Consider the following 25,948-nt stretch of genomic DNA (forward strand, 5'->3'; position numbering starts at 1 on the left):
TCAAAAGCATCAATATTTGGCGCTCAGCTTTCTCACAGTCCAATTCTCACATCCATACATGACCACGGAAAAACCTAGCCTTGACTAGATGGACCTTTGTTGGCAAAGTAATGTCTCTGCTTTTTAATATGCTGTCTAGATTGGTCATAACTTTCCTTCCAAGGAGTAAGCATCTCTAATTTCATGTGTGCAGTCACCATCTGCAGTGATTTTGGAGCCCAGAAAAATAAAGTCTGACACTGTTTCCACTGTTTCCTCATCTATTTCCCATGCAGTGGTGGGACCGGATGCCATGATCTTCATTTTCTGAATGTTGAGTTTTAAGCCAACTTTTTCACTCTCCTCTTTCACCTTCATCAAGAGGCTTTTGAGTTCCTCTTCACTTTCTGCCATAAGGGTGGTATCATCTGCATATCTGAGGTTATTGATATTTCTCCCAGCAATCTTGATTCCAGCTTGTGCTTCTTCCAGCCCAGCGTTTCTCATGATGTACTCTGCATAGGGTCTTGCATAACCAACAGTAATTCATAATGAGTCAATGAAATATTTATAGTTCAGTGAGTTATTGGTGAGAGTAGGACTTGATTTAAATTTTTTGTTACATATTGTTGTTCAGGTACTCAGTCATGTCTGACTCTTTGCGACCCTGTAGACTGCAGCATGCTGTGCAATCCAGCATGCAGGATTCTCTGTCCTTCACCATCTCCTAGAGCTTGCTTAAACTCATGTGCTTTGAGTTGATGATGCCGTCCAACCATCTTGTCCTCTGTCGTCCCCTTCTCCTCTTGCCTTCAATCTTTCCCAGAATTAGGGTCTTTTCTAATGAGTCAGCTCTTCGCATCAGGTGGCCAAAGTATTGGAGTTTCAGCTTCAGCATCAGTCCTTCCAATGAATGTTTAGGATTGATTTCCTTTAGGATTGACTGATTTGATCTCCTTGCAGTCCAAGGGACTCTGAAGAGAATTCTCCAATACCATAGTTCAAAAGCCTCAATTCTTCAGCACTCAGCCTTCTTTATGGTCCAACTTTCATATCCATACATGACTACTGGAAAAACTACAGCTTTGACTAGATGGGCCTTTGTTGGCAAAGTAATTCCTCTGCTTTTTAATATGCTGTCTATGTTGGTCATAGCTTTTCTTCCAAGGGGCGTTTTTTTAATTTCATGGCTTCAGTCACTATCTGCAGTGATTTTGGAGCCCAAGAAAATAAAGTCTGTCATTGTTTCCACTGTTTCCCCATCTTAAGATTTTGAGCATTGATAGCGTGTGAAATGATTGCAATTGTGCGGTAGTTTGCAACGTATGAGAACATTAAAATGTCTCGGAAGGAACCTGAGAATAGATCACTGGATTTAAGGGTTGCTTCTTATGACATAGACGAGGTTAATTTCTATAGAACATAGACACCTGTCTTCTCCTAATTTAGTTCCGGCCCAGCTGAAGGAAATCTTTCTTCCCACATGCCCACCTTTCTCTCTCTAACGGCACAGTGTCTTCCCAGAGCTAACCGGACTTTGCAAGTTTGATTAGCTTTATCTCCAACTTGATTCCCGTCTACACACGGAGTACTTTTACAGGGGGACATTTCTTGTCCCTGAGCCTCTGCTCGGGGGGAACTGTTTCCTGGGTGCTTCGGATGCAGGTGTTTGGCACTTTCCGAAGAGGTCGATCAGAACCTCTTCTCCATTTCCTGCGGGTCCAAGTGGCGGAAGAGAGAAGACACCTGGAGAACCGCGAAGGCAAAGGGCGTTCCACTAACCCGCAGCCTCTCTCACCCGAATTTACACTCCTCTCCGGGCCCCTGTAATGAATGTAATGAATGAATGTCAAACGCGGGCGTTCTGTAATGAATCGGGAACGCCTGCTCCCGGCGCAGTGAGGCCAGCGACCCGCCGGGAGGTGAGTTTTTCTGCTTAGACTGCAGGGACCGCGCTCTCCGCGGCTGCAAGTTTTCGAGGAGTTTCCCATCCGGCTTTGCATTTGGGGTGGATGATAAGAATGAGAAGAAGGAATGAGAAAAGACAGACGAGAGTGAACTGTCTGGGTGAAATGGGAAAGGGAAGAGGGGATAAGAAGTGACCCGGGCGTGTGTGTCACAGCGGAGAAAGCACGCTCCGGGCAGAGGCTCAGCTCCTTGGTACGCGGGGTTTTCGGCTTAGGAGCCCGCGCGGCGGCGAGGAGGCCTTCGTACCTCGGAGATTTTGAGATGCTGTCTGCATCAAGGAATTGGCGCTGCTGGAGCCGTTCCGCCCGGCCCCTGAGAAGTTCCTGAGGTTACGGGGAACCGCCACCATTTCTACTCATCCTCCCTGCTGTTGAACTTTGTGCGCTTGGAAAGCTTGATTTTAAAGAATCTGTTACTTCCCAGGCGAAGTATTCGGTACTTTGGTTCGAACAGAGTAGGAGAATCCAATACGACCACATTTGTGTAAAGCAAGCGAACACTTTTTCTCCAGTTCCGACGCGAACTATAAAATGTTCCCCTGCGAGGTCCCACCGAGATTCGAACTCGGATTGCTGGATTCAAAGTCCAGAGTGCTGACCATTACACCATGGGACCTACCGAGAAGTTAAGACCCCGTCCGCAATTATAGTTAAATATTGCCTCCACGGTAGGTTTCCAGTAGCTTCAACCCAGACGAGTTAGATCAAGTTTCACGGAGTCCACGCCGATAATGAAATCTGATGCTTTATTGCTGCTGGGGAAGAAGCAATGGGCACAATATAATTCAAGACAATTCACGCACTCTCTCTTCCGCTTCGGTTGGGAGCATAAATTAACTTTCAGAAGACCAGCAGAGACGGATCCAGGTTTTGTAAAGTTTGAAACTTACAAGAGTTTCTTAAGAAGAACACAAGGCTCTTTTTTTAAGAGAAAGAATAGACATTCTCAACACAAAATTAGATACAGTTACTCCAAGACATATATGATGTATCTGAGGGAAAACTGGAGGAAAAAGAGGCTGCAGTCTTAACTAATTTCCATTACAATATACTTTTACAAGTTTTACAAAAATATATGTTCATACAGGGCGACACTTTACACGGCCTTAGAGGGGGGTTTGACGCCCTTAGTGAAACATGATAAACACCCCTCCAAGGAGCAATTTGGCAATATCTCTAAGAATAATCTACTCAGCAATTTTTCTCTAAAAAAGCCATTCTACAGAAATAAAAATATAGAAAGTTAAAAAATATATCTAAAGATGCTCACTGTAATGTTTTTTAGTATCAGAAACTTGAAAATATGCATATCCATTCAATAGAAATAATATACTAGAAAGAATGGGATTGATATAGGTACACATGTTGGCTTGGCAGTTTCAGGAGAGATTTAGTCTAAGACTAGCAAGCAAAATTCAGCAATTTGCTGAAATGTAATATACAGCATGATCCAATTTTTGTCATAGTTTGTGAATTTATATACTCAGTTTTAAATAGGTTAAGATTTTGTCCTGTTCCCTTTTGTGAGATATAACTGCTTCAGCAATTAAAATTGAAAAATGTACCCCCCAAAATTAATGCCCTCCAGTAGAGGACTTAGAAGTTGTGTTTACTCCGTGCTGACTGCTCAGTGTGGTGGTGATCAGAGCGTGCAGAAAATGAAAGAGTAGAAGACAGAACCCCTGACTACAAGGGATTAATAGTTAGGGAGAAACCACAAAAGATAAATGCAACATCTTAATAGTGACTAGAAAAAGGAGAAACTGAGATGGGGCCATCCATCTCAGTCCTTTTAAGGTTCTGATGACTTGGGCACATGGACAAAATTTCATATACAATTTCATCGACGTTAGCGACTCACTCAGCACATTTACAGATCTCAAGAGTAAGAAGTTTTGATTTCAAGATCTCCAAAAGAAACGTTCTGATTCTTAAAAGTCGCTTGAATCAGAAATGCCAAAATGTGAGTAACTAATAGAGATCAAAGTAGAACGAAAAAGAATGGGAAAAGGAAGACATTCAGCAATTCAACAAATATTCCTCAGGCATCTATTATTTATTGAGTGCTCTTCGCAAGGCCGTGGGGGGGCAGACTGGGTGGGGAGGAAGAAGAGGAATTAGGCTGGCACTTGAGATGATTCCTGGGCTTTTAGACCTCCAGCAGAATTCACCGGTGCCTCAGCCTCTTCCTCTTGAAACAGTTTTCTCTTTGTTCACATACATCCATTCTTTGAATATCTTGCCTGGCAGAGCACACTGTCTGAAGGAGCTTGAGCCAGGTATAAATATTCTGGTCGCCCAACTCTAGCGACTTCTTAGACTCTGAAAACACGTCCAGATTTTCCTTGTTAGTTTTCTGGGGCCAGTTTTCCAGGATTGTTAACAGCATGGCTCACAGAGCCAGAAGTAGCAGGAATAGCTACTGCTGTCATTAGCAGGTAAGCTCACTATATGGATCTTGATTTTCCCCTCCATCTATATAAGGGAAAGAAGGAGCTAGATTTTACATTTCCTTTATGAGTCTAAATTACGGCTACTGGGAAAGAGGAGAGTGGCTCACATCTAACGTGAAAAGGCCAGGTGGAGCCTACGAATTCGCTAACTGGGCAAGATGCTCTTCTGCTTTTGTTTTAGGACGCAGCGATGAGTGCTGCAGGTCTTAGTGCAGCGACAGATTGTCACCGTGACAAGAAAACCCAGTGCAGCCCCCTCATTAGCTTTACTCACACAGTGAAAACTCTTCACCGTAACTGGGTAACTCGAGAGCAAAGTCTCTGAACAATTTACAGAGCACTTGTGACCTCATGTTCACCGCTCGGATTTACCAGGACCACCGAGCTGGTTGCACCACCTGGAATCCTAGAGCGGACCGGAAGTGAGCGCAGCTCCCGGGGCCTGGCTGGAACGAGCTGGGGTCTGAGGCGGGTGTGTGAGACGAGCCACCGCCTCTCCCGGGAGTGTCGCCTGTTGCCCACTTCTCTGCCCACTTCTCGAGACAATACGAGCTCCTTTGAGGGGGAAGTGGCGGAGGGGAGAGGGCGTCTGCGCGGCGGCAATCGGGCCTTCCCCGCCGACGGCTAGCGGTGTGAAAAGAGCCCCTTTCCCTCTCCCCCCATCCCGGGCCTGGGCCTCGGAGCGCCGGTTTCAGAGAGACCTGTGTGGTTTTCTTGTTGGGGATAGTAGACCCAGGCTTTAGGGCCAGAGTTTCCTCAGTTTTCTGTCTCGCAAGCAAGCTGCCGCTCAATTTGTGCTCCTGGAGCTTTAGTGAATAGTTCTGAACTCACAATTTCCGGTCTTGTCAGAGAATGGCTTCACTTTCAATGGAATTGATCAAGTAACTGCCCTGTTTTCACCTAAACAAAAAAAAAAAATTTAGCTGCGTCTGTAATTTGTCTGTGTCAACAGGATTTTCTTATTAAAAAAAGCTTTCCTGACCAAAGACTGCGTGGGGACCTCAAATAAAATCACACATCTCCTTAGATCCTAGTTGGAGCAAGGCCAAGCTAAGGATGGCAGCAGCCCCTGGGGCCATCCCAGCCTTGGCTGGGCAGGGTTCAGAGGAACAAAGGGAGATTATCAAAATAAAGGTTAAAGAAGAAGACCCTATTTGGGATCAGGCATCCTTCCTACAGAAGAATTTGTCTTATAGCAGGGAACTCTCTCGTCAACGTTTCCGGCAGTTCTGCTATCAGGAGACTCCCGGACCCAGGGAGGCTCTGAGCCAACTCAGGGAACTTTGCCGTCTGTGGTTGAGCCCAGAGACACACACAAAGGAGCAGATCCTGGAACTGTTGGTGCTGGAACAGCTCCTGACCATCCTGCCTGAGGAGCTCCAGGCTTGGGTACGGGAGCACCATCCTGAGAGTGGCGAGGAGGTGGTGACTGTGCTGGAGGATTTGGAGAGGGAGCTTGATGAACCTAGACAGCAGGTGAGAAATTGGAGGTGCCATCTTTCGTGGAGAATTTGAGTGCTGTGGGTCCAAGGTGGAGTGAGTGGAGTTCACTTCACACTGACTGCTGCAAATTTGAATTCTGGGCATTATCATTTGATCACTGGTGTAGATGAATAGATTCATGCTTCTGGGATAACAATTTTTATGTTGGTGGTAGCTGATTCTAATAAGGAAATGGGAAACCAAATGGGAAACCTTGGTCTAGTGCTTGTGAATAAAAAGTATATTTTATTCAGTGACTGTGAGATAAAAGTAGCTATCTCTTCTTATGATGCCCACTACTTTGACCATATATGGAAGCAAATCAGTGTAAGAATATAAGGAATACCTTCTAGGAGAAACAGAGAAGTAGCCTCATTTAATGGAAATATCAGGAAATGGTAAATAATAAGATCTGGGTTCTCTAATAGGCTCTTTCACTAATTAGCTATGTAACCTCAGGTACACACCTTCTTTGGACTTTGATGACTTCATCTGTACAATGAAGAGATTAATTGCATCATTTTCTAGATACTTTTCAGTACTTGGGGTTGTTGGTATGTGAGGTCCATCACACTAGAGGTTATTTTTAAGAGCATACATTTGCCTTTTATGAGTAATTTTAGAATATTATGGGTATTGTCAAACACTCCCATTTCTGTAAGATACTATCCACACATTTATCTGAACTCTTTTTTAAATGTGAACATTTTATATATATATAGAACGTTTTAACCATTTTATGATCTATTAACATGTTTTTCTGGAATGCAAAATCTTTCATATGAGTCTGATAAATAGGGAAATAAGTCAATGTAATGCTGAAATTGTGTCGGCTCATGTATGAGTTTTCCCTGAAAGTTGATGTTTTGGGCCACCTAAGTAAGAGCATCTGAATCCAAAGTATATGACCATAGCCTAGTACAGCAAGTTGTGAAGACATACGTGTACATACTGCCCATTCACCTCCATATCCTTCCTCTTGGCCCCTGTCTCTGTTTTAGAAGCGCTTACATGCATAGTTCCTCCTATTTTGGTGCAATCTTTGCTAAACCTTTTTGTGTTCCAGAAAATGAGCAAGCAAGGGGGGGTTGCAAGTGCCACAGAAGCGTGCTGGTGATAAAATTTCTGCTGGTGAGCATGAAAGAAAAGATTTAACAAATAAAGAAAAGCTCAAAATTATAAAATGTTTTGAAAGAAATGAAAAAACATGCAACTGAAATAAAAGAGTCAACTTTACGAACAGTTAGAGACAATGCTGGGAAAATAAAAGAAAGTTATCTAGCTGGAACAGCTGCAATTGCTACAAAATTTGTTAGAACAAGGCATAAGGAAATGGAAGAAATGGAACATTTGTTTGAATTTTATACCAAAGAAAGAAGCAATGAGAAGTAGCCTTTCTTAAAATTAAAGAGAAGACATTAGCAATATATATGACCTAAAGAAGAAAGTGCAGAAGTGCCTTTATTTAGTACAAATAGTGGCTGGTTTAGTGGCTTCAAGAACTGCTATGATTTCCACAATATTTAGCTCTCTGGTGAAGCTGTGAGTACAAAGAAGCTGAAAAGACATTTCCCCCAGTGTTAAGAAATTTGATTGACAAAGAAGTATATAACCTAGATCAGGTTTTTAATTTTGATGAAACCACTCTCTTTTGGAGCAAGTGATCTCAAGGGCCTGTATCTTGAAGGGGGAAACAGAAGGTCCAGTATTTAAGATGGTGATGCTGGGTGCAAATGCCAGTAGGAATTTAAATCTAAAGCCTGTGTAATATATTATTCTGCCAACCTACAAGCTTTAAAAATAATTGTAAAGATTAGCCTGAATATCTACTATAAGTCTACAAGAAAGGTTGGATTGCAGGGCAGATATTTACTTATCTTCTAGGTGATGTTTTATAGATGATTTTAAAAAATATTGCAAGAGGAACAAACAACTTTTCTTTCAAAATTCTTGTAATTCTCAGTAATACACTAAGCTATCCTCCAACAGTTGATGAACTTTCTTCAACTATTAAAGTTCTCTTTTACCTCCTAATACAACTACTTTTCTTCAGCCCTCTAATCAGGGTGTGATCACAGTCATTAAAGCTTATTATTTAAGGATAACATTCAAGGTGTTTATTGCATCTACACCAGGTGATGATGCACACACAGTTTTTGAATTCTGGAATTGATAAAGCATTAAACTTGAAATTGGTATTATTATAGAGGCTTGAGATGATGTCACAAAAGCGTACTTGCATGGGGTGTGGTATGATTCTCCCTGATTGCAACTTCCCTGATGGTCCACTGGTTGAGAAGCCACCTTTCGATGAAGGGGACATTGGTTTGATCCCTGGTCAGGGGACTAGGATCTCACATGCACAGGGCAGCAAAGTCTGTGGGTTTCAACCAGAGAACTCGCTTTCAGCGAACTGCAGAGCCCACGTGCCCTGGAGCTGGCACGCCACAACTAGAGAGGAGCCATCATGCTGCAACAGAGAGCATGAGTGCCACAATTAAGACTTGACACGGCCAAAAAAAAAAGATTTTTCTCCCTGATTTAATTTATGATTCTAAAGGCTTCGAAAACTTCAGAAGAGCTCCACTAAATCAAAGCAACTTATGTTACTCTTGCAGAGGAAGTTGGATTTGAAAAAGCTGAGTGGAGATATTGAGGAACTGCTGCAGTCTCATTCAGAAGCTCTCTGTATACAAGAGCTCCAACAGTTAGGTGCTGAGGCTCAAATGGAAGTCTGTAAGATGATGATACAGTTTGACAATCTACCCCACAAGAGCTTTCTACTTCTCAGTTATCTTCTGCTCTAAGTATGATAGAGAAGTAGTGGCAGTAGATAGATGATAACTTGACTACAATGTAGAATGCAGCAGGATTTCACTTCATGGCATAAAGTCCTATTTGGAACCATGAAATAGCTTCTTTATGAAAGAAGGAAAATATTTAAGCAGAAAAAACGAATTATCTTTTTATAAGCCAGTGTCAGAAAATAAAAACAAGATGATGAGCCAGAATTGTCATTATATATTTTGTAGTTTCACTACATTTCTTGGAAAGTGTGCAAATGCTTGCCCATCTGAACTTCTGATGATGATATCCCTTGACCCTTGCCTCACCCTTTCCTTATACCTCTAACAAGATACCATCACTTTTCTAAGTTAAAAATCCTTAGAATACTTAATATTTTAAAAATACTTAATATTTTTTGTCTAATATGTCTTTTTGTCTATACTTGTAATTTTACTGGAATTTCTGTAGTTTTATTAATATCTCCTGACAAAGCTGTGTAGAATTTAAATAATCTACCCTACAACTTTATTTTCTCCATAAATCCTGTTAGTTTTTGTGTACTTTTACAGAAAGCATGTTGTTTCATGAGTTCATGTGTTATTGCATAGATTCCTATACAAGCAGTCTCTTTCTTCTAGCCATCACACCTTTTCTGTTTCAAATAAACAGTATTGGTTTTTTTTTTTTTTCCCTTAACATGTACCTGTTACTTTAAAATTTTCCTCTTCTGGTAGGACTTTGTCTTTGGTCAATACTGGGTAATGTTTAGGGTTATGCTCTGATTATATTGGAAAGTTTTTCACATGACTCAGGGTTAAATGTCAAATTTGTATAATTGCATAAATGTTTTTCTATTTTTGTTTTGTTTTGTCTCTGTGTGATTTCTGAAGGAAGGGGAAAATGCCATTGTTGTAAATGCTTTTAACTGCCAGCCCAGTATCTATTGTACACCCCTTCTTTCTTCCATAAAAAAATACTTCATGTTGGCTACACTAAGTTGCTCCAGTCTGTCCAACTCTTTGTGATCCTAGGGACTGTAGCCCATCAGGCTCTTCTGTCCTTGGGATTCTCCAGGCAAGAATACTGAAGTGGATTGCCATTCTCTTCTCCAGGGCATCTTCCGGACCTAGGGATCAAACCTGCAGGAAATTCTTTACCATTGAGCCATGGAGGAGCCTAAAAATCTATGCCCAAAGGGAAAGACTACCCACTCCAGTATTCTAACCTGGAGAATTCAGGACTCTATACAGTCCATGGGGTTGTAAAGAGTTAGACAGGATTGAAGGACTTTCACTTAAGCCTGAACAGGGGTTTGAACCCTGTGGAGTCTCAGATTAAAAGTCTGATGCTCTACTGACTGAGCTATCCAAAACACTTTAGAGCAACGCCTGAACAGGGACTTGAACCCTGGACCCTCAGATTAAAAGTCTGATGCTCTACTAACTGAGCTATCCAGGCTCTCTTAAAAAAAAAATAGAGGCTCAGACATAGTCTTCGTGTTCAGTTGCGTCTAACTCTGTAACTCCATGGACTGTAGCCAGCCAGGCTCTTCTGTCCATGGGATTCTCCAGGCTCCAAGCAAGAATACTGGAGTGGGTTGCCATTTCCCATTCCAGGGTATCTTCCCCGTGTCTCCTGCCTGCATTGGCAGAGGGTTTCTTCACCACTGAGCCACTGGGGAAGCTATCTACCTAACTGTTGGCTATGTACCTAATTAAATGCTTTTCAGCTTTCCTTGTACTAGAGTTGGCCAGGCAGTATGGTTCTGGCCAAAAAGAAATAAGCATATTTTCTAGGAGTTTCTGGGGAAGCTTATATTTTCCTTTTAAAATGGCACATATGTGTTTGCTGCTGCTGCTAAGTCGCTTCAGTCATGTCTGACTCTGTGCGACCCCAGAGACGGCAGCCCGCCAGGCTCCCCCGTCCCTGGGATTCTCCAGGCAAGAACACTGGAGTGGGTTGCCATTTCCTTCTCCAATGCATGAAAGTGAAAAGGGAAAGTGAAGTCGCTCAGTCGTGTCCGACTCTTAGCGACCCCATGGACTGCAGCCCACCAGGCTCCTCCATCCATGGGATTTTCCAGGCAAGAGTACTGGAGTGGGGTGTTTAGTTCGGCCTTTTCCCACTTCCTGTCTTGAACACGAATATGATGTCTAGAGCTATGGTAGCTATCTTGTGACCATGACGTGATGACAAATGTTAGGATGACCACCAATATGTTATGAATGAAGACAGCTCTGGTCCCTGACAACTGTTAGGTATGTGAATCAATGCCAGCAACTGCCCTCCTCTGGATTTCTTAACATATGACAAAAATAAACCCCAATTTGTTTAAGCCACTGTAAATTGGGTGTTATAATCAATTGAGAAATGCATGCATTTCTAATGAATACAGCCATATTTACTCCACTATTTTATGACCAAGTTTCTTATTAGAAACTTAAAAAACAAAATCTAGGAGTTATATAGTGAAAGACAAATGACTGTCATAACCGGTTTGAGATAATTTCACCTTTGTAATTTGTTTTTGCCATCTAAAGGCACCCTTTACACTTCTGTGGTAAAGGCTGAATGGAATTCCTCCCATTCCTTCTAAGACCAGGCCCACCTGCCTTGGACTGGTCTCTCAAATGGAAATGCAGAGGAATCAAGAGGCTAGATGTGTGTGGGTACATGGTTGTGGAGGAGGAGGAGTCAGTGATAAATGCATCACAATAAGCCATATCTATATTTTGTTTCATGTCTTGAGTTGTTCTGGTTGTGCTTATACCAACTTTACAGAATTGATAAAATTGTTTAATTATAAATAGTTTCCTTGTCTCCCAGATGACTTATATCTTTCCCTCCAGGACCTCCTTTACCTCAGTTATGGAAAGATTTAGGCAAACTGAGATGCATGCTGTGATACTATATAAAGAAATCTACATAAGACCTTTTATTCTTAAGACCAGAGAAGGGAAAAACTTACCAAAGGGAAATGGCTCGACCATTTATGAACTTTTATTTTAAAAGAAAATTGGTTTCTTATATATTTTGTTCTGTCTGAGAAGAGGAAGTAAGTTTATAACATGGTGTCCAGCTTGGGGAAAAGGAACATGACACATAAATTCCTTAAATCCCACCATAATGTTATAATACATCTTGGCTTTCATTCAGATATCAGTGACGGTTTCCTTTTGGAATTTTCTGGTTTATGTGCAGTTTGGGCTCCAGTATTTATGGACCCAAATTTTCAAGCCATCCCACAGAATACTGACATCCACTGACACCTTTTACTAGACTTTATTTGAGCATCTTGTTCTGCTTGGTGAATATGAATTACTAGAGTTCATAATTCTGACAGTATTTTGCCCTCTGGACTCTGAATCCAGGAATCCAAGTTCAGATTTTGGTGGGACCTGAGGCAAGTCTGTTTTGGGCTTCTCAGATGGCACAGTGATAAAGAACCCATTTGCCAATGCGGGAGACACAAGAGATGTGGATTCGATCCCTGGATTGGGAAGATCCCCTGGAGGAAGAAATGGCAATCCACTCCAGTATTCTTGCTTGGAGAATCCCACAGACAGAGGAACTTGGCGGGCTATAGTCCATGGGGTCGCAAAGAGTCAGACATGACTAAAGTGACTTAGCACACACGCACACAGTGATCAGAAAAATGCAAATTAAAACAAACTTGGTAACCACTGTTGATGTGACCAAATTTGGGTAAGGATGTTGAGCTAGTAGAATGCCTGTGTACTACTGATAGGAATAAGTTGTTATGACCGTTTTGGAAATATCAACCGAGTGTAGCCATACTCCATGATCCAGCAAACCTACTACAAGGTATATATCTTACAGAAACACATTCAAAGACATGCAAAATAATATTCATAGCAGCATTATTATAATTTCCAAGAACTCTAAACAACACAGATGTCCGTTAAAAGTTGTCATGGATGAATACATCATGGTGTATTTGTATAACTGAATACTATATAATAATGAAAATGAATGAGCAAGTGCTACATTCAACAATATGGATGAATTTCACAAATATAATGTTGAGCAAAAGAACCCAGACAAAAGTAAGTATATATTATATGATTCTGTTTCTGTAAAGTCCAAAAAGCAAAATGAATCTTTGATGATAGATGTCAGAGTAGTAGATACATTGAGTGAAGAGGGTCGGACAAAAGTAGCTGATAAAGTTCTGTTTTTTTAAATGAGTAGTTCACTTTGTGATGTCATTGAGCTCTACATTTATGAGTTATGCACCTTTTTCTAAGTTTATAATACTTACCATAAAAATCATATTCAGAAAAATGTTTATTTCTCATTTGATGTCTCCTGCACGATAGGCTAGGGTGCTTGATTATATGAACATTTTTAGATTCAAATGTCATATGAATGAGAAATTATTTTTGTAAATCCAAGGCCCAGTGAGGGAAATTTTAAAAATTAACCAAGTTAAGAATATTTGGCAAGGCAAACTATTGAAATGTTCTATTTGAGTGCAATATGGCTTCTACAGGGATCTTTGCAAGAGAGTGGCTTTGGCAGGGATGTAAAATGGCCAAGCTACTTCCACTGTAAGTGGCACACTTAAAGAATTGGAGTCAGGGAGAAGGCAATGGCACCCAACTCCAGTAATCTTGCCTGGAAAATCCCATGGACGGAGGAGCCTGGTGGGCTGCAGTCCATGGGGTCGAGAAGAATCGGACACGACTGAGCGACTTCACTTTCACTTTTCACTTTCATGCATTGGAGAAGGAAATGGCAACCCACTCCAGTGTTCTTGCCTGGAGAATCCCATGGACAGAGAAGCCTGGTGGGCTGCCGTCTCTGGGGTCGCACAGAGTCGGACACGACTGAAGCGACTTAGCAGCAGCAGCAGCAGCAGCAGCCATACTCAAAGCCTCCAATTGTAGAGTTATTTGTGTTCTTTTCACTTTAAGGTATATTGCTGCTGCTACTAAGTCACTTCAGTCGTGTCCGACTCTGTGCGACCCCATAGATGGTAGCCCACAAGGCTCCCCCATCCCTGGGATTCTCCAGGCAAGAACATGGAGTGGGTTGCCATTTCCTTCTCCAATGCATGAAAGTGAAAAGTGAAAGTGAAGTTGATCAGTCGTGTCCAACCCTTAGCGACCCCATGGACTGCAGCCTACCAGGCTCCTCCATCCATGGGATTTTCCAGGCAAGAGTACTGGAGTGGTTTGCCATTTCCTTCTCCATTAAGGTATATTAAATAGCTGTAAATCAGAATTCTGGTTCTTAGGAGGTAACAGCTCCTCCCCTCCTTTTAACTTTCATTCTTACTCAGTTTTAGAATTAATCATGGAGATGTGATTAGTCCCAGAGGCTGCTATTCTCTTAAGACAGACTTGGGAAGTTATTGGCTGTTGAATACTTATTTTCATTAATGGACCTACTTTCATTAGAATAGAATAGAATAGAATCTACTTAACACATCTCTCTCCCAGTTTACTTGTTGCTTATATGATTAACAAATATCCATGTGTAGAAATGAGTAAAAGATCTACAAGTCAATGAAAACTCTCCTAAACTAAAATAGTACAACACACTGTAACACAAGTTTTATTACTTTTTTTTTTCTTTTGGTGAATGGCACTGAAGCTTTAGACTTCATCTGGTAAATTATAGGCAAAGACTATTTAAAGAAGAAGCTATAGTAAGCTGATAACACAAATAATGACATTAAAATGATTGAAAGGCCAGACAGAAACAATCTAGATTACTGATAACAAACTGTGCCAAACAGTTGGCTGTTAACCACCTTCCTGGATTATTACAAGATTTTCTTATTGTCCACTGACTATCATTTCTAGACTTAGCACAATCAGACATTAGACTGTAACACAGTCCAGATAGACATACCTATTGAATGTTATGACAACTGATTCACAGAATTATATTTTACAAAGATTTAATATATCAACTTATATACAGGCTGAAGGAGGAATAACATTCAGTTCAGTTCAGTTCAGTTCAGTTGCTTAGTCATGTCTTGACTCTTTGCGACCCCATGAATCACAGCACGCCAGGCCTCCCTGTGCATCACCAACTCCCAGTGTTCACTCAAACTCATGTCCATCGAGTTGGTGATGCCATCCAGCCATCTCATCCTTTGTCGTCCCCTTCTCCTCCTGCCCCCAATCCCTCCTAGCATCAGGGTCTTTTCCAATGAGTCAACTCTTCGCATGAGGTGGCCAAAGTATTGGAGTTTCAGCTTCAGCATTGTTCCTTCCAAAGAACACCCAGGACTGATCTTCTTTAGAATGGACTGGTTGGATCTCCTTGCAGTCCAAGGGACTCTCAAGAGTCTTCTCCAACACCACAGTTCAAAAGCATCAATTCTTCGGCTCTCAGCTTTCTTCACAGTCCAACTCTCACATCCATACATGACCACTGGAAAAACCATAGCCTTGACTAGATGGACTTTTGTTGCCAAAGTAATAGCTCTGCTTTTGAATATGCTATCTAGGTTGGTCATAACTTTCCTTCCAAGGAGTAAGCGTCTTTTAATTTCATGGCTGCAATTTTTTTGGAGCCCAAAAAATTAAAGTCTGACACTATTTCCACTGTTTCCCCATCTATTTCCCATGAAGAGCTTTAAATATGTTCTTACTTCTGGTTTCCCAAGAATATGGTAAGCAAATGTGTAACAAACAGTGCCATATAGATAACTTGGAGGTAAACATGTTTATATGTATGTATTTGTGTGTGTGTGTTTATCTATCTAGTATCTTGGTTCCTAATTCCTCAACCAGGAATCGCAGTCAGGCCACTGCAGTGAAAGTGCTGAGTCCTAACCACTGGACCACCAAGGGATTCCCAAACATGCTTCTATATTAAAGACAGTGTTTATTTAAAGTCAGTGGCAATAACTTTCACTCTCCTCTTTCACCCTCATCAAGAGGGTTTTTAGTTCCTCTTTGCTTTCTGCCATTAGAGTAGTATCATCTGGATATCTGAAGTTGTTAATATTTCTCCCGGCAATCTTGATTCCAGCTTGTGATTCATCCAGTCCAGGATTTCCATGATGTACTCTGCATATAAGTTAAATAAGCAAGGTGAAAGTATACAGCCTTGACTTACTTCTTTCCCATTTTGAACCAGTCTGTTGTTACCAGACATGGAACATGTCTGTTGTTCCATGTCTGGTTCTAACTGTTGCTTCTTGACCTGCATCCCTATACAGGGTTCTTCCAAATCTGCTCCTGCATGTGCAAATTCAACCAACCAAGGATTGTGTAGTACTGTATTATTTGTTATTGGAAAAAAAATTGCTTTGTAGATAGACCCCCTAAGGGTCAAGCCAATATTGTCCAAGGATCAACTGTATATTTTGGAGACAATAGGGTGAATTTAATTATGACACGAGTACTAGATGATTGGTGTAAGGCTAAAATAATATTTTCTTTTCACCCAACACAGTTACCCACTTTGATTGGCTTTTTCCCCCTGCATCCATACATAACACAGTCGGCTAATCTTTTCCACATTTGGTCTAAAACAACTGTCCGATTTCTTCCTGGTTTAAATAGTTCATTAGTCATTATTAGATAATTTCACCCCAAATATGTACTTTGATTGCTCCTACTGAAACTCATTTACAATTTTCTCCCAGTTATCACAATTTAGGGAATATTCCTTTAATGTGCTTCCATTCTTAGTTCCCAAAACAAAAACCATAGGTTTGCATATCAACTCCTGTCTAATTTCTGTTGTATGGCTCTGACCTTATTTGTTCCAGCATTTTTTATTTCTCTTCTTAATTTATCTAGCACTCCTCTTAAGAATTCAGTGAAGACTTTTTCTTCTTATATCCTTTCCATTTCAGTAGAAAAATGTTTTAAGGTTTAGCTATGGTTTATGCAGTGATATTATTAACATTATATTGATTTCCAAATGTACCTATTTATCCCCAGGTCCCACAGGGCACATATGAGCAAGAAGTTCCAATGGAAGAAAAGACTCTTCTGGATACTGCAAAGGAGTCCTTAGGTACCCATCTCCAGTCTATAGAAGACAGAATGGAATGTGAATCTCCAGAATCACACCTCCTTCAAGATAATGGTGAGGATAATTTAGTCTTTGGAAAGAGGATGAGATTTGGGAGAGGGAAGGGCCCATTCATTGAAAGGTTATCAAACTTTATTCCATTGACGCTTCTAGTGAATATAGCTGAAGGAAAGGTCAACCAGTGTAGTGTAATGCTATTAATGAACTTGACTTAAGCAATCAAACAATAATGTAAAAAATAATTGAACACAGTATTTTTCATGGATAACTTGCAATGGAATTAAGTACCTGTGGATAGATAAATCAAAGATGCCTCTGTATATAAATGTGGATCACTTGTCAATATAGCCATGGGTCCCATTTCTATAGCCTCTGCTCCCCAATTCTTGTTACATATGGCTATTTAAGATTGGAACTATTACTTAGAAATCCTACCGAAGAAAATGGAATTTCTGAAGTCCATGTCCACTAGAGATCTAAGGACTATTAACAGTGTAATGTGTGGTAGAGGCAGTGGTGCAGGCTGGCTTGGTTCTGGAGCACCTGTCTTTTCCAAAAGGCTTAATTGATATCCCTTTTTCTTTTCTTATATCCCTAGCAATTCCATATTTTCTGCTTATCATAGACCTACTAATATTGATTGTACTAATTTCTGAAGCTCATATTCTCTTGGTTCTCATTTACATTGCCTTATATTTCTTTCTTCCCCCTGGTTTATCCTTGTTTACCTTTATGTTCATGGCTCTATAGCATGATACAAAATGTATCAGTGTGTAAAGAAATACTATCTATATAATGGTCTTTTCAGTCACACTTTGAAATAGCACTTTTCAGGAGTGTTGTCATCTTCATTATAAAGCTAATTAACAAATTTTTATCCAACACTTTTTTTTTTTTTTTTTTGGCTGCACCCCAAGGCTTGACTTGCAGAATCTTAGTTGCCTGACCAGAGATTGAACCCAGCCCTCAGCAGTGAAAGCACCAATTCTAAATCACTGGACCACCAGGGAACTCCTTATCCAACACTTTTCTTTGTAATAAAATGTTAGATAGTGGAAGAAATACTAGAAGGAAAAGTGATCCCTGCTTCTTTAGAAACTTATAGTCTTGTCCGTTGTACATATGAAACAGTGAAAGAAGAAAGTACTACAGTGCTAGTTTATGTTATTGATAAATTATATCTTCAAGAAAGGAGAACTCACTGTAAGCTTAAATGATCAAGGAGGTCTTGTTGGAACAACTGAGAGTTAAATGAGGCCAAAACACAATTCCGAAGCTTTGGAAATTATTAACATTTGAGAATTATTTCAATTTACCAGTTCAATATTTGGTATGCAAATTATCAAACAACTTGAGAAAAAGTATTTTTTCCAAGCATCTATAGGACTTTCGAGGTTATATGCTAATTCCAAATTATTCTTCTTGATTTTTTCAAAATAGCTTCCTTAAGACTAGCCAAATTTGATTTATTTAAATGTTTCTATTATTATGAATAGTCTAAACATTTATTTTAATATCTTATATTAAACCAGAGATTTTTCACTACTTCAGGTTTGTCTGCTGCTCTTTCTTTATCAAAATTAGTAGTAAGGGTATTTATATTGGGTTTATAGCTTTACAAGCACCAAAATGGAGCTGATGTAAATATATGATATTTCAACTTAAGCCCCAGATGTTGCTATACCAGCTAACATGACTGAATAAAACAAAATGTGGTATAGTCTGAAACTTAAAAAAAAGACAAAAACACCTATTAGGACTTCCTTGATGGTTCAGTAGTTAAGCATCCATTCCCTGGTGGTCCAGTCCCCTTGCAGTGGAGTCAGGGAACTAAGATCCACATGGGAACTAAGATCCCTTATGCCATGGAGGAACTGCTGAACCTGTGGGCTCCAGAGCCTTGTCACATAGCTAGAAGGTTGGGGTGCTGCAACAAAAGATCCCCCCTGCACACTGTAACTAAGACCTGGATGCAGCCAAAATAAGTAAATTAATTAATTAAGAAACTATCATTCTATAAAAAAAAACTATTACTGTATTTCTGAGACTTCTCTAGCCAAAAAATAGTTTTTGTGTAATTAATAAATAAATGAAAAAAAATTGTAACATCAATTTGTTTTCTGTTTTACATAAAACAGTGCTTTACTTTAGGGTTAACCCTGGATACTGCTCTGGAAAGTCATAACCTGGCCTTCTACTCTTTATCAGAACTTTTTGTTCCTGGTAGACTTTATTTTATTCCTCTTTATTCCTCCAAAGGTAGACTTCTTAATCAAAATTGTGCTGCCCCTCTTATGTGTTCATATCTACTCCTACTCCAAGCTCTAGTGGTTATTTGGGCAATATGGTATTTAGATTATATTCCCAAATATTCTAATTGGTTTTTCATTTATATTTTAGGATCATTTTTGTGGCTTTCCATGATGTCTCAAAGCATGGGTGATGATAACTTTAGTAGTTTAGATGCTAATGAAGCAGAAATCGAACCAGAAAACATGAGAGAAAAGTTCTTCAGAAGCTTAGCAGTGTTACTGGAAAACAAGAGTAATAACACCAAGATATTTTCTAAAGCAAAGTACTGTCAATTAATCAGGGAAGTGAAAGAAGCTAAGGCTAAGGAAAAAAAAGAATCAATTGACTACCGGCGCTTGGCTAGATTTGATGTGATCATTGTACAAGGTCATGAGAAGCTAATTGAGGCTATAAATGGGGAAACAGATAAAATACGGTTTTATTTACACAGTGAGGACTTATTTGACATATTGCATGACACACATCTCAGCACTGGACATGGTGGACGTACACGCATGGAAAAAGAGTTACAAGCAAAATACAAGAACATCACAAAAGAAGTTATAATGCTGTACTTGACACTCTGCAAACCATGCCAACAGAAACATTCAAAACTCAAGAAAGTTCTAACATCAAAGCCAATTAAGGAAGTTAACTCAAGATGCCAAGTGGATCTTATAGACATGCAGTTGAATCCTGATGGAGAGTATAAATTTATTATGCATTATCAAGACTTTCGTACAAACTTGAGTTTTTTGCGGTCATTAAAATCTAAAAGGCCTAAAGAGGTTGCACATGCTCTTTTAGATATTTTTACAATTATTGGAGCACCCAGTGTTCTACAGTCTGACAGTGGGAGGGAATTTTCAAGCCAGATTGTCAGTGAACTTAGTAATATTTGGCCAGAACTTAAAATTGTTCATGGGAATCCTCAGCCCTGCCAAAGCCTAAGTTCTATAAATCAAGTTAATGAGGATATCCAAAATCGAATTATCTCCTGGATGCAAACTAACAATTCATCACACTGGGCTGAATTTTTGTGGTTTATTCAAATGACCCAAAATCAACCCCATCACAGAGGCATGCAACAGACTCTATGTGAGGGTACATTTAGCTCTGAAGCTAAACTGGGGCTCTCTCATTCTCAGTCAACTGAAGAACTTGTTGCCAGCCTGAACACAGAAAATGAATTGGAACAGGCTGATAAAGAATCAGAAAATACTCTAAGAGCCCAGTATGAAGAAAACATTGAGATTGGAACAGATAGTAGTGATATTGAAGAGATTTTTTCTATTACTCCTAAGGTAGCCCGAAAAACTGTTCCTGAAAGCAGACTGAATTTTTTATCATGTGTGGGTTGTGGAAAAGAATGCATAGGTGCTAATAGTTGTGAATCATGTTGTAGAAACATCCATGCAATCTGTGGAGTGCCCTCTCAACCTGAGACTGAGGGTTATTGTAACAAAATAACTTGTAGTCTTTGCTACCAGACCACTACAATGAAAAGGAAACATGATGAGGTTCCAAGAAGTTTGACTGTTCAACCTTTCAAAATGTTGAAGCCATCGGAAACACCGATTTCATCAGACAAAGTAGGAGATTGGGTAAGAATTTGAATGTAGATCAAAGAATTTGTTGTGGATCAAAGAAAGGCAAGAGCCTCTTTCTTCTTTACTGTGATCATGATGAGTGAGAAAGTTTTGACATGGCACACTAAAGCACAATGATGGCCATCTTGGATATATTTTCTTCTAAAAAAGGTCAATTACTTTTAATGTCCTCCCTCCACTCATTTTTCAAGTTGGAAGTTATAACCTTGGATGCTGCTTTGTTTATTGTTCTGGAGTGAGCAGCAGTAATATCTCTTCTTTCTGATGTCACGCATTTCTTGGGGGGATGAGAAAACTAGGATCCAGGGGACAAATGGTATGCCTGGTGGTATGTTTCTACAGAAGGATAAATTTGGGAACAGATGAACTTACTGTTACATTGTTTTAGTTGTATGTAAGTGCGGGTGGAGAGGTAAGCTAAGAAAGGGCATCTCAGGTCAAGTGAAGAAATATTTAGGAAGGTCAGGGAATGATAAATTTGGTTGGGAGACATGAGTTTTGTTGTGAAAGTTTGGTTTTATGATTAAAATGCAGAGTGTGAAATAAGGCCAAAGAGATTTTTCAATCATTAGGTTTTATAAAGTAGAACTAATATTGTTCAAATTAGTGTTTTGAAATATGAAGGTTACATGTGATTTGGGCCAGTGGTATTTAGAGTTTGTTCTTCAGACCAGTAATGGTCTGCAAACTGTCATACTAGTTCACAGTGAGGTAAGTACACATATTGAGAGTACTTGGAAATTACAACAATATGACATTGCAGATACAAAGCACATGATTAATGAACTCATCTTTTCAAATAGAATATTCAGTCTTGATGTTAAACTCTCAAGGTGAATCACATGTGATAGCAGTTGTAAATTAGTCAAGTATAATAGGTTCACATTAAAATGTGTGATATGCTGTTTAGCTTGTCAGCTGTAACCCAGAAGTGTGTAAAACTGAGAAAATGTAAGCATTTACTTATCTTTATAACTTAATTTAAAAATAATTTTATGTTTTTAATCAAGCCTGGTTTTGTAAAATTTTTTAAATTGAAGTCTAGTTGATTTATAATATTATGTTAGTTTCAAGTATACAGCACAGTGATTCAGTTTATATATGTATATATACATATATGTATATACATGTTGATACATATACACACACACACACACATATATATATATACACACACCCATTCTTTTTTCAGATCCTTTTCCCTTATAGGTCATTACAAAATATTTAGTATATTCCCTATGCTATACAGTAGGACCTTGTTGGTTATCTATTTTATATATAGTAGTATATATATGTTAATCCCAATCTCCTAATTTATCCCTCCCCTATCTTTCTCCTTTAATAACTGACCATAAGTTTGTTTTTATGTCTGTGAGTCTCTTTCTGTTTTGGAAATAAGTTCATTTGTATCTTGTTTTTAAATTCCACTTATAAGCAATGTCATTTATTTATCATTCTTCTTCTGGCTTACTTCACTGAATATGATAATTTCTAGGTCCATCCATGTTGCTGCAGATGGCATTACTTCATTCTTTTTTATGGCTGAGTAATATTCCATTGTATATATGTACTACATCTTCTTTATCCATTCATCTGTTCGTGGACCTTTAGGTTGCCTCCATGTCTTGGCTATTGTAAATAGTGCTGCAATGAACACTGGGGTGTATGTATCATTCTGAATTATAGTTTTCTCTGAATATATGCCCAGGAGTGAGATTGCAGGATCATACAATAACTCTATTTTTTGTTTTTTGATGCACTTCCATACTGTTCTCCATAGTGGCTGTACCAATTTACATTCCTATCAACAGTATAGAAGAAGAGTTCCTTTTTTCCCACATCTTTCCAGCTTTTATTATTTGTAGATTTTTTGATGATGCAGGCCTAGTTTTTAATTTTTAGTTTAACATTATTAATAAGGAGGAAAGTAAAATTTGTATTGCTTATTTTTAATTCTAATTTGCAGATGACAAAACAAGCTTCACTGGACTTTTTTGTGAAGAAAAGACACACCTATTCTGAATATGGCAATAGTAGCAAAAGAAATGGTAACAATGGAAGTCATCTTGAGGGAGTGAAAACCAAAAGAGTTCATACTAGCTTTACTCGGAAGTATGATCCCTCATATATTGAGTTTGGTTTCATAGCCATAATTGATGGTGAAGTGCTGAAACCACAGTGTATTATTTGTGGAGATGTACTGGCTAATGAAGCGATGAAACCATCAAAACTTAAGCGGCATCTATATTCAAAACATAAAGAAATAAGTTCACAACCAAAAGAATTCTTTGAAAGAAAGAGTAATGAATTGAAAAACCAACCAAAGCATGTGTTCAATGTTTCTCACATAAACATTAGTGCTTTGAGGGCTTCTTATAAAGTAGCGCTTCCGGTTGCTAAGTCTAAAACACCATACACAATTGCTGAGACACTAGTGAAGGACTGCATCAAAGAAGTTTGCTTAGAAATGTTGGGTGAATCTGCAGCAAAGAAGGTAGCTCAAGTACCACTTTCCAATGACACCATAGCTCGACGTATTCAGGAACTGGCGAATGATATGGAAGACCAACTCATAGAACAAATAAAACTAGCCAAGTATTTTTCATTGCAACTTGATGAATGCAGAGATATTGCTAACATGATAATTCTTTTAGTATATGTGAGATTTGAACATGATGATGATATAAAGGAAGAATTCTTTTTTTCAGCCTCTTTACCAACAAACACAACTAGCTCAGAACTGTATGAAGCTCTGAAGAATTATGTTGTCAACAAATGTGGTTTGGAATTTAAGTTTTGTGTAGGAGTGTGTTCTGATGGTGCAGCTTCAATGACAGGAAAACATTCTGAAGTGATTAACCAGATTAAAGAACTTGCACCAGAATGTAAAATAACACATTGCTTCATTCATCGAGAAAGTCTTGCTATGAAAAAAATATCAGCCGAACTGAATAGTGTGCTTACTGACATAGTAAAAATTGTGAATTATGTAAAATCTAATGCATTAAATTCAAGATTATTTTCTTTATTATGTGATAATATGGAAGCTGATCATAAGCAACTGTTATTGCATGCTGAAATACGGTGGTTATCCTGGGGAAAAGTTCTATCAAGACTGTTTGAAATACGAAATGAACTCTTAGTATTTCTGCAAAGCAAGAAGCCAGTTTGGTCCCAACTTTTCAAAGATGTGAATTGGATTGCCAAACTTGCTTATTTATCTGACATCTTCAGTATTTTTAATGATCTTAATGTTTGCATGCAAGGAAAAAATGCAACATGTTTTTCAATGGCAGATAAGATTGAAGGACAAAAACAAAAGTTAAAAGCTTGGAAAAAAAGAGTTTCTACAGATTGTTATGACATGTTCCATAATTTAACAACAGTTATCAATGAAGTAGGTAATGATCTTGATATTGCACATCTACAAAAAGTTGTCAGTGAACATCTTACAAATTTGTCAGATTGTTTTGAATTGTACTTTCCTTCAAAAGAAGATCCACGCATAGGAAATTCATGGATACAAAATCCATTTCTTTCATCAAAAGATAATTTAAATTTAACTATAATCCTACAGGATAAGTTGTTGAATCTGGCTACTGATGAAGGATTGAAAATGAATTTTGAAAATACAGCATCACTTGCTTCATTTTGGATAAAAGTTAAAAATGAATATCCTGAGCTTGCTGAGATTGCTTTAAAATCTCTTCTTCTGTTCCCCTCAACATACCTCTGTGAGACTGGGTTCTCTACCTTAAGTGTTATTAAAACAAAACATAGAAACAGTTTAAATATACATTATCCCTTGAGAGTAGCATTGTCATCAATCCAACCTAGATTAGACAAATTAACGAGCAAGAAGCAAGCTCACTTATCACATTAAAAATTTTAAATACTGATTTATAATGTGTTAATTCAAAGTATACATATAGGCATTATGGAACTATGAAAAGTTTTTTATTAAATTAGCAATTCTATATATAAATTGCCTATATGTATATTAAAGTGTACACTTTTTATACTTCTCTTATTTTCCCTGTCAAATTTGTTATAGTTATTAGGATGTAATTTTAAATCTGTTCATTCTAACATTAAAATTTTTGGTCTTGTATATTGTATGTATTTTTATTATTGTTTTTTATTAATTTATTAAAGTTAAAGAATGACTTCAAGATCGGGAATCATTTCTTTGAAACGGCAGACTTGATCAGTGAAGTGAATTCAAGGGGTAGAATTAGAATTTGAATGCAAGGGTGGGTGTCTGTAAGATGTTAAATTTGTAAAACTGATCTTGGGTGGTTTGGTTGGAAGTTGATGATAAGTTTGTTTTGTAGGTGCATGTTTAGATGCAGTGTTTAAGTGGGTAAAGTGGGGAAAACCATCAAATGCTTATAAAAGTTCAGTGGGAAAAAACCTAAATACCCTTTCACATAATAAAATGTATCATGTTTATTCAACAGTAGTTGAATACAGTAGTAAAAGTGAGATATCACGGAGAGAATTCTGCAGGGTGATGAAATGTTCTATCTTCTATTGTGGTAGTGTTCACTATTAATCAGATCAGATCAGATCAAATCAGATCAGTCGCTCAGTCGTGTTCGACTCTTTGCGACCCCATGAATCGCAGCACTCCAGGCCTCCCTGTCCATCACCAACTCCGGGAGTTCACTCAGACTCACGTCCATCGAGTCAGCGATGCCATCCAGCCATCTCATCCTCTGTCGTCCCCTTCTCCTCTTGCCCCCAATCCCTCCCAGCATCAGAGTCTTTTCCAATGAGTCAACTCTTCGCATGAGGTGGCCAAAGTACTGGAGTTTCAGCTTCAGCATCATTCCTTCCAAAGAAATCCCAGGGCTGATCTCCTTCAGAATGGACTGGTTGGATCTCCTTGCAGTCCAAGGGACTCTCAAGAGTCTTTTCCAACACCACAGTTCAAAAACATCAATTCTTCGGTGCTCAGCCTTCTTCACTGTTGGCAAAGTAATGTATCTGCTTTTGAATATGCTCTCCAGGTTGGTCATAACTTTCCTTCCAAGGAGTAAGCATCTTTTAATTTCATGGCTGCAGTCACCATCTGCAGTGATTTTGGAGCCCAGAAAAATAAAGTCTGACACTGTTTCCACTGTTTCCCCATCTATTTCCCATGAAGTGACAGGACCGGATGCCATAATCTTCGTTTTCTGAATGTTGAGCTTTAAGCCAACTTTTTCACTCTCCACTTTCACTTTCATCAAGAGGCTTTTGAGTTCCTCTTCACTTTCTGCCATAAGGGTGGTGTCATCTGCATATCTGAGGTTATTGATATTTCTCCCGGCAATCTTGATTCCAGCTTGTGTTTCTTCCAGTCCAG

General features: G+C 39.0%; 1 protein-coding gene and 2 non-coding genes across 3 annotated transcripts; 1 reads left to right on the top strand and 2 right to left on the bottom strand.

The window, feature by feature from the left end:
• Positions 1 to 2,490: 2,490 nt before the first annotated feature.
• On the bottom strand, positions 2,491 to 2,562 carry TRNAQ-UUG. The gene has a single exon. It is a non-coding gene; the product is annotated as a tRNA-Gln (tRNA).
• A 2,893-nt stretch (positions 2,563 to 5,455) lies between these two features.
• ZBED9 (zinc finger, BED-type containing 9) lies at positions 5,456 to 24,481 on the top strand. Its single transcript, XM_010857379.1, has 4 exons — positions 5,456 to 5,875; positions 16,603 to 16,750; positions 19,097 to 20,592; positions 22,565 to 24,481. Exons 1-4 carry the CDS (start codon positions 5,456 to 5,458, stop codon positions 24,479 to 24,481), a joined length of 3,981 nt encoding a protein of 1,326 aa, XP_010855681.1.
• Positions 10,054 to 10,126, bottom strand: TRNAK-UUU. The gene has a single exon. It is a non-coding gene; the product is annotated as a tRNA-Lys (tRNA).
• Positions 24,482 to 25,948: the final 1,467 nt, after the last annotated feature.

The sequence above is a fragment of the Bison bison genome, unplaced genomic scaffold (assembly GCF_000754665.1).
Source record: "Bison bison bison isolate TAMUID 2011002044 unplaced genomic scaffold, Bison_UMD1.0 scf7180017864379, whole genome shotgun sequence".
In the NCBI taxonomy this organism is placed as follows: Eukaryota; Metazoa; Chordata; class Mammalia; order Artiodactyla; family Bovidae; genus Bison; species Bison bison.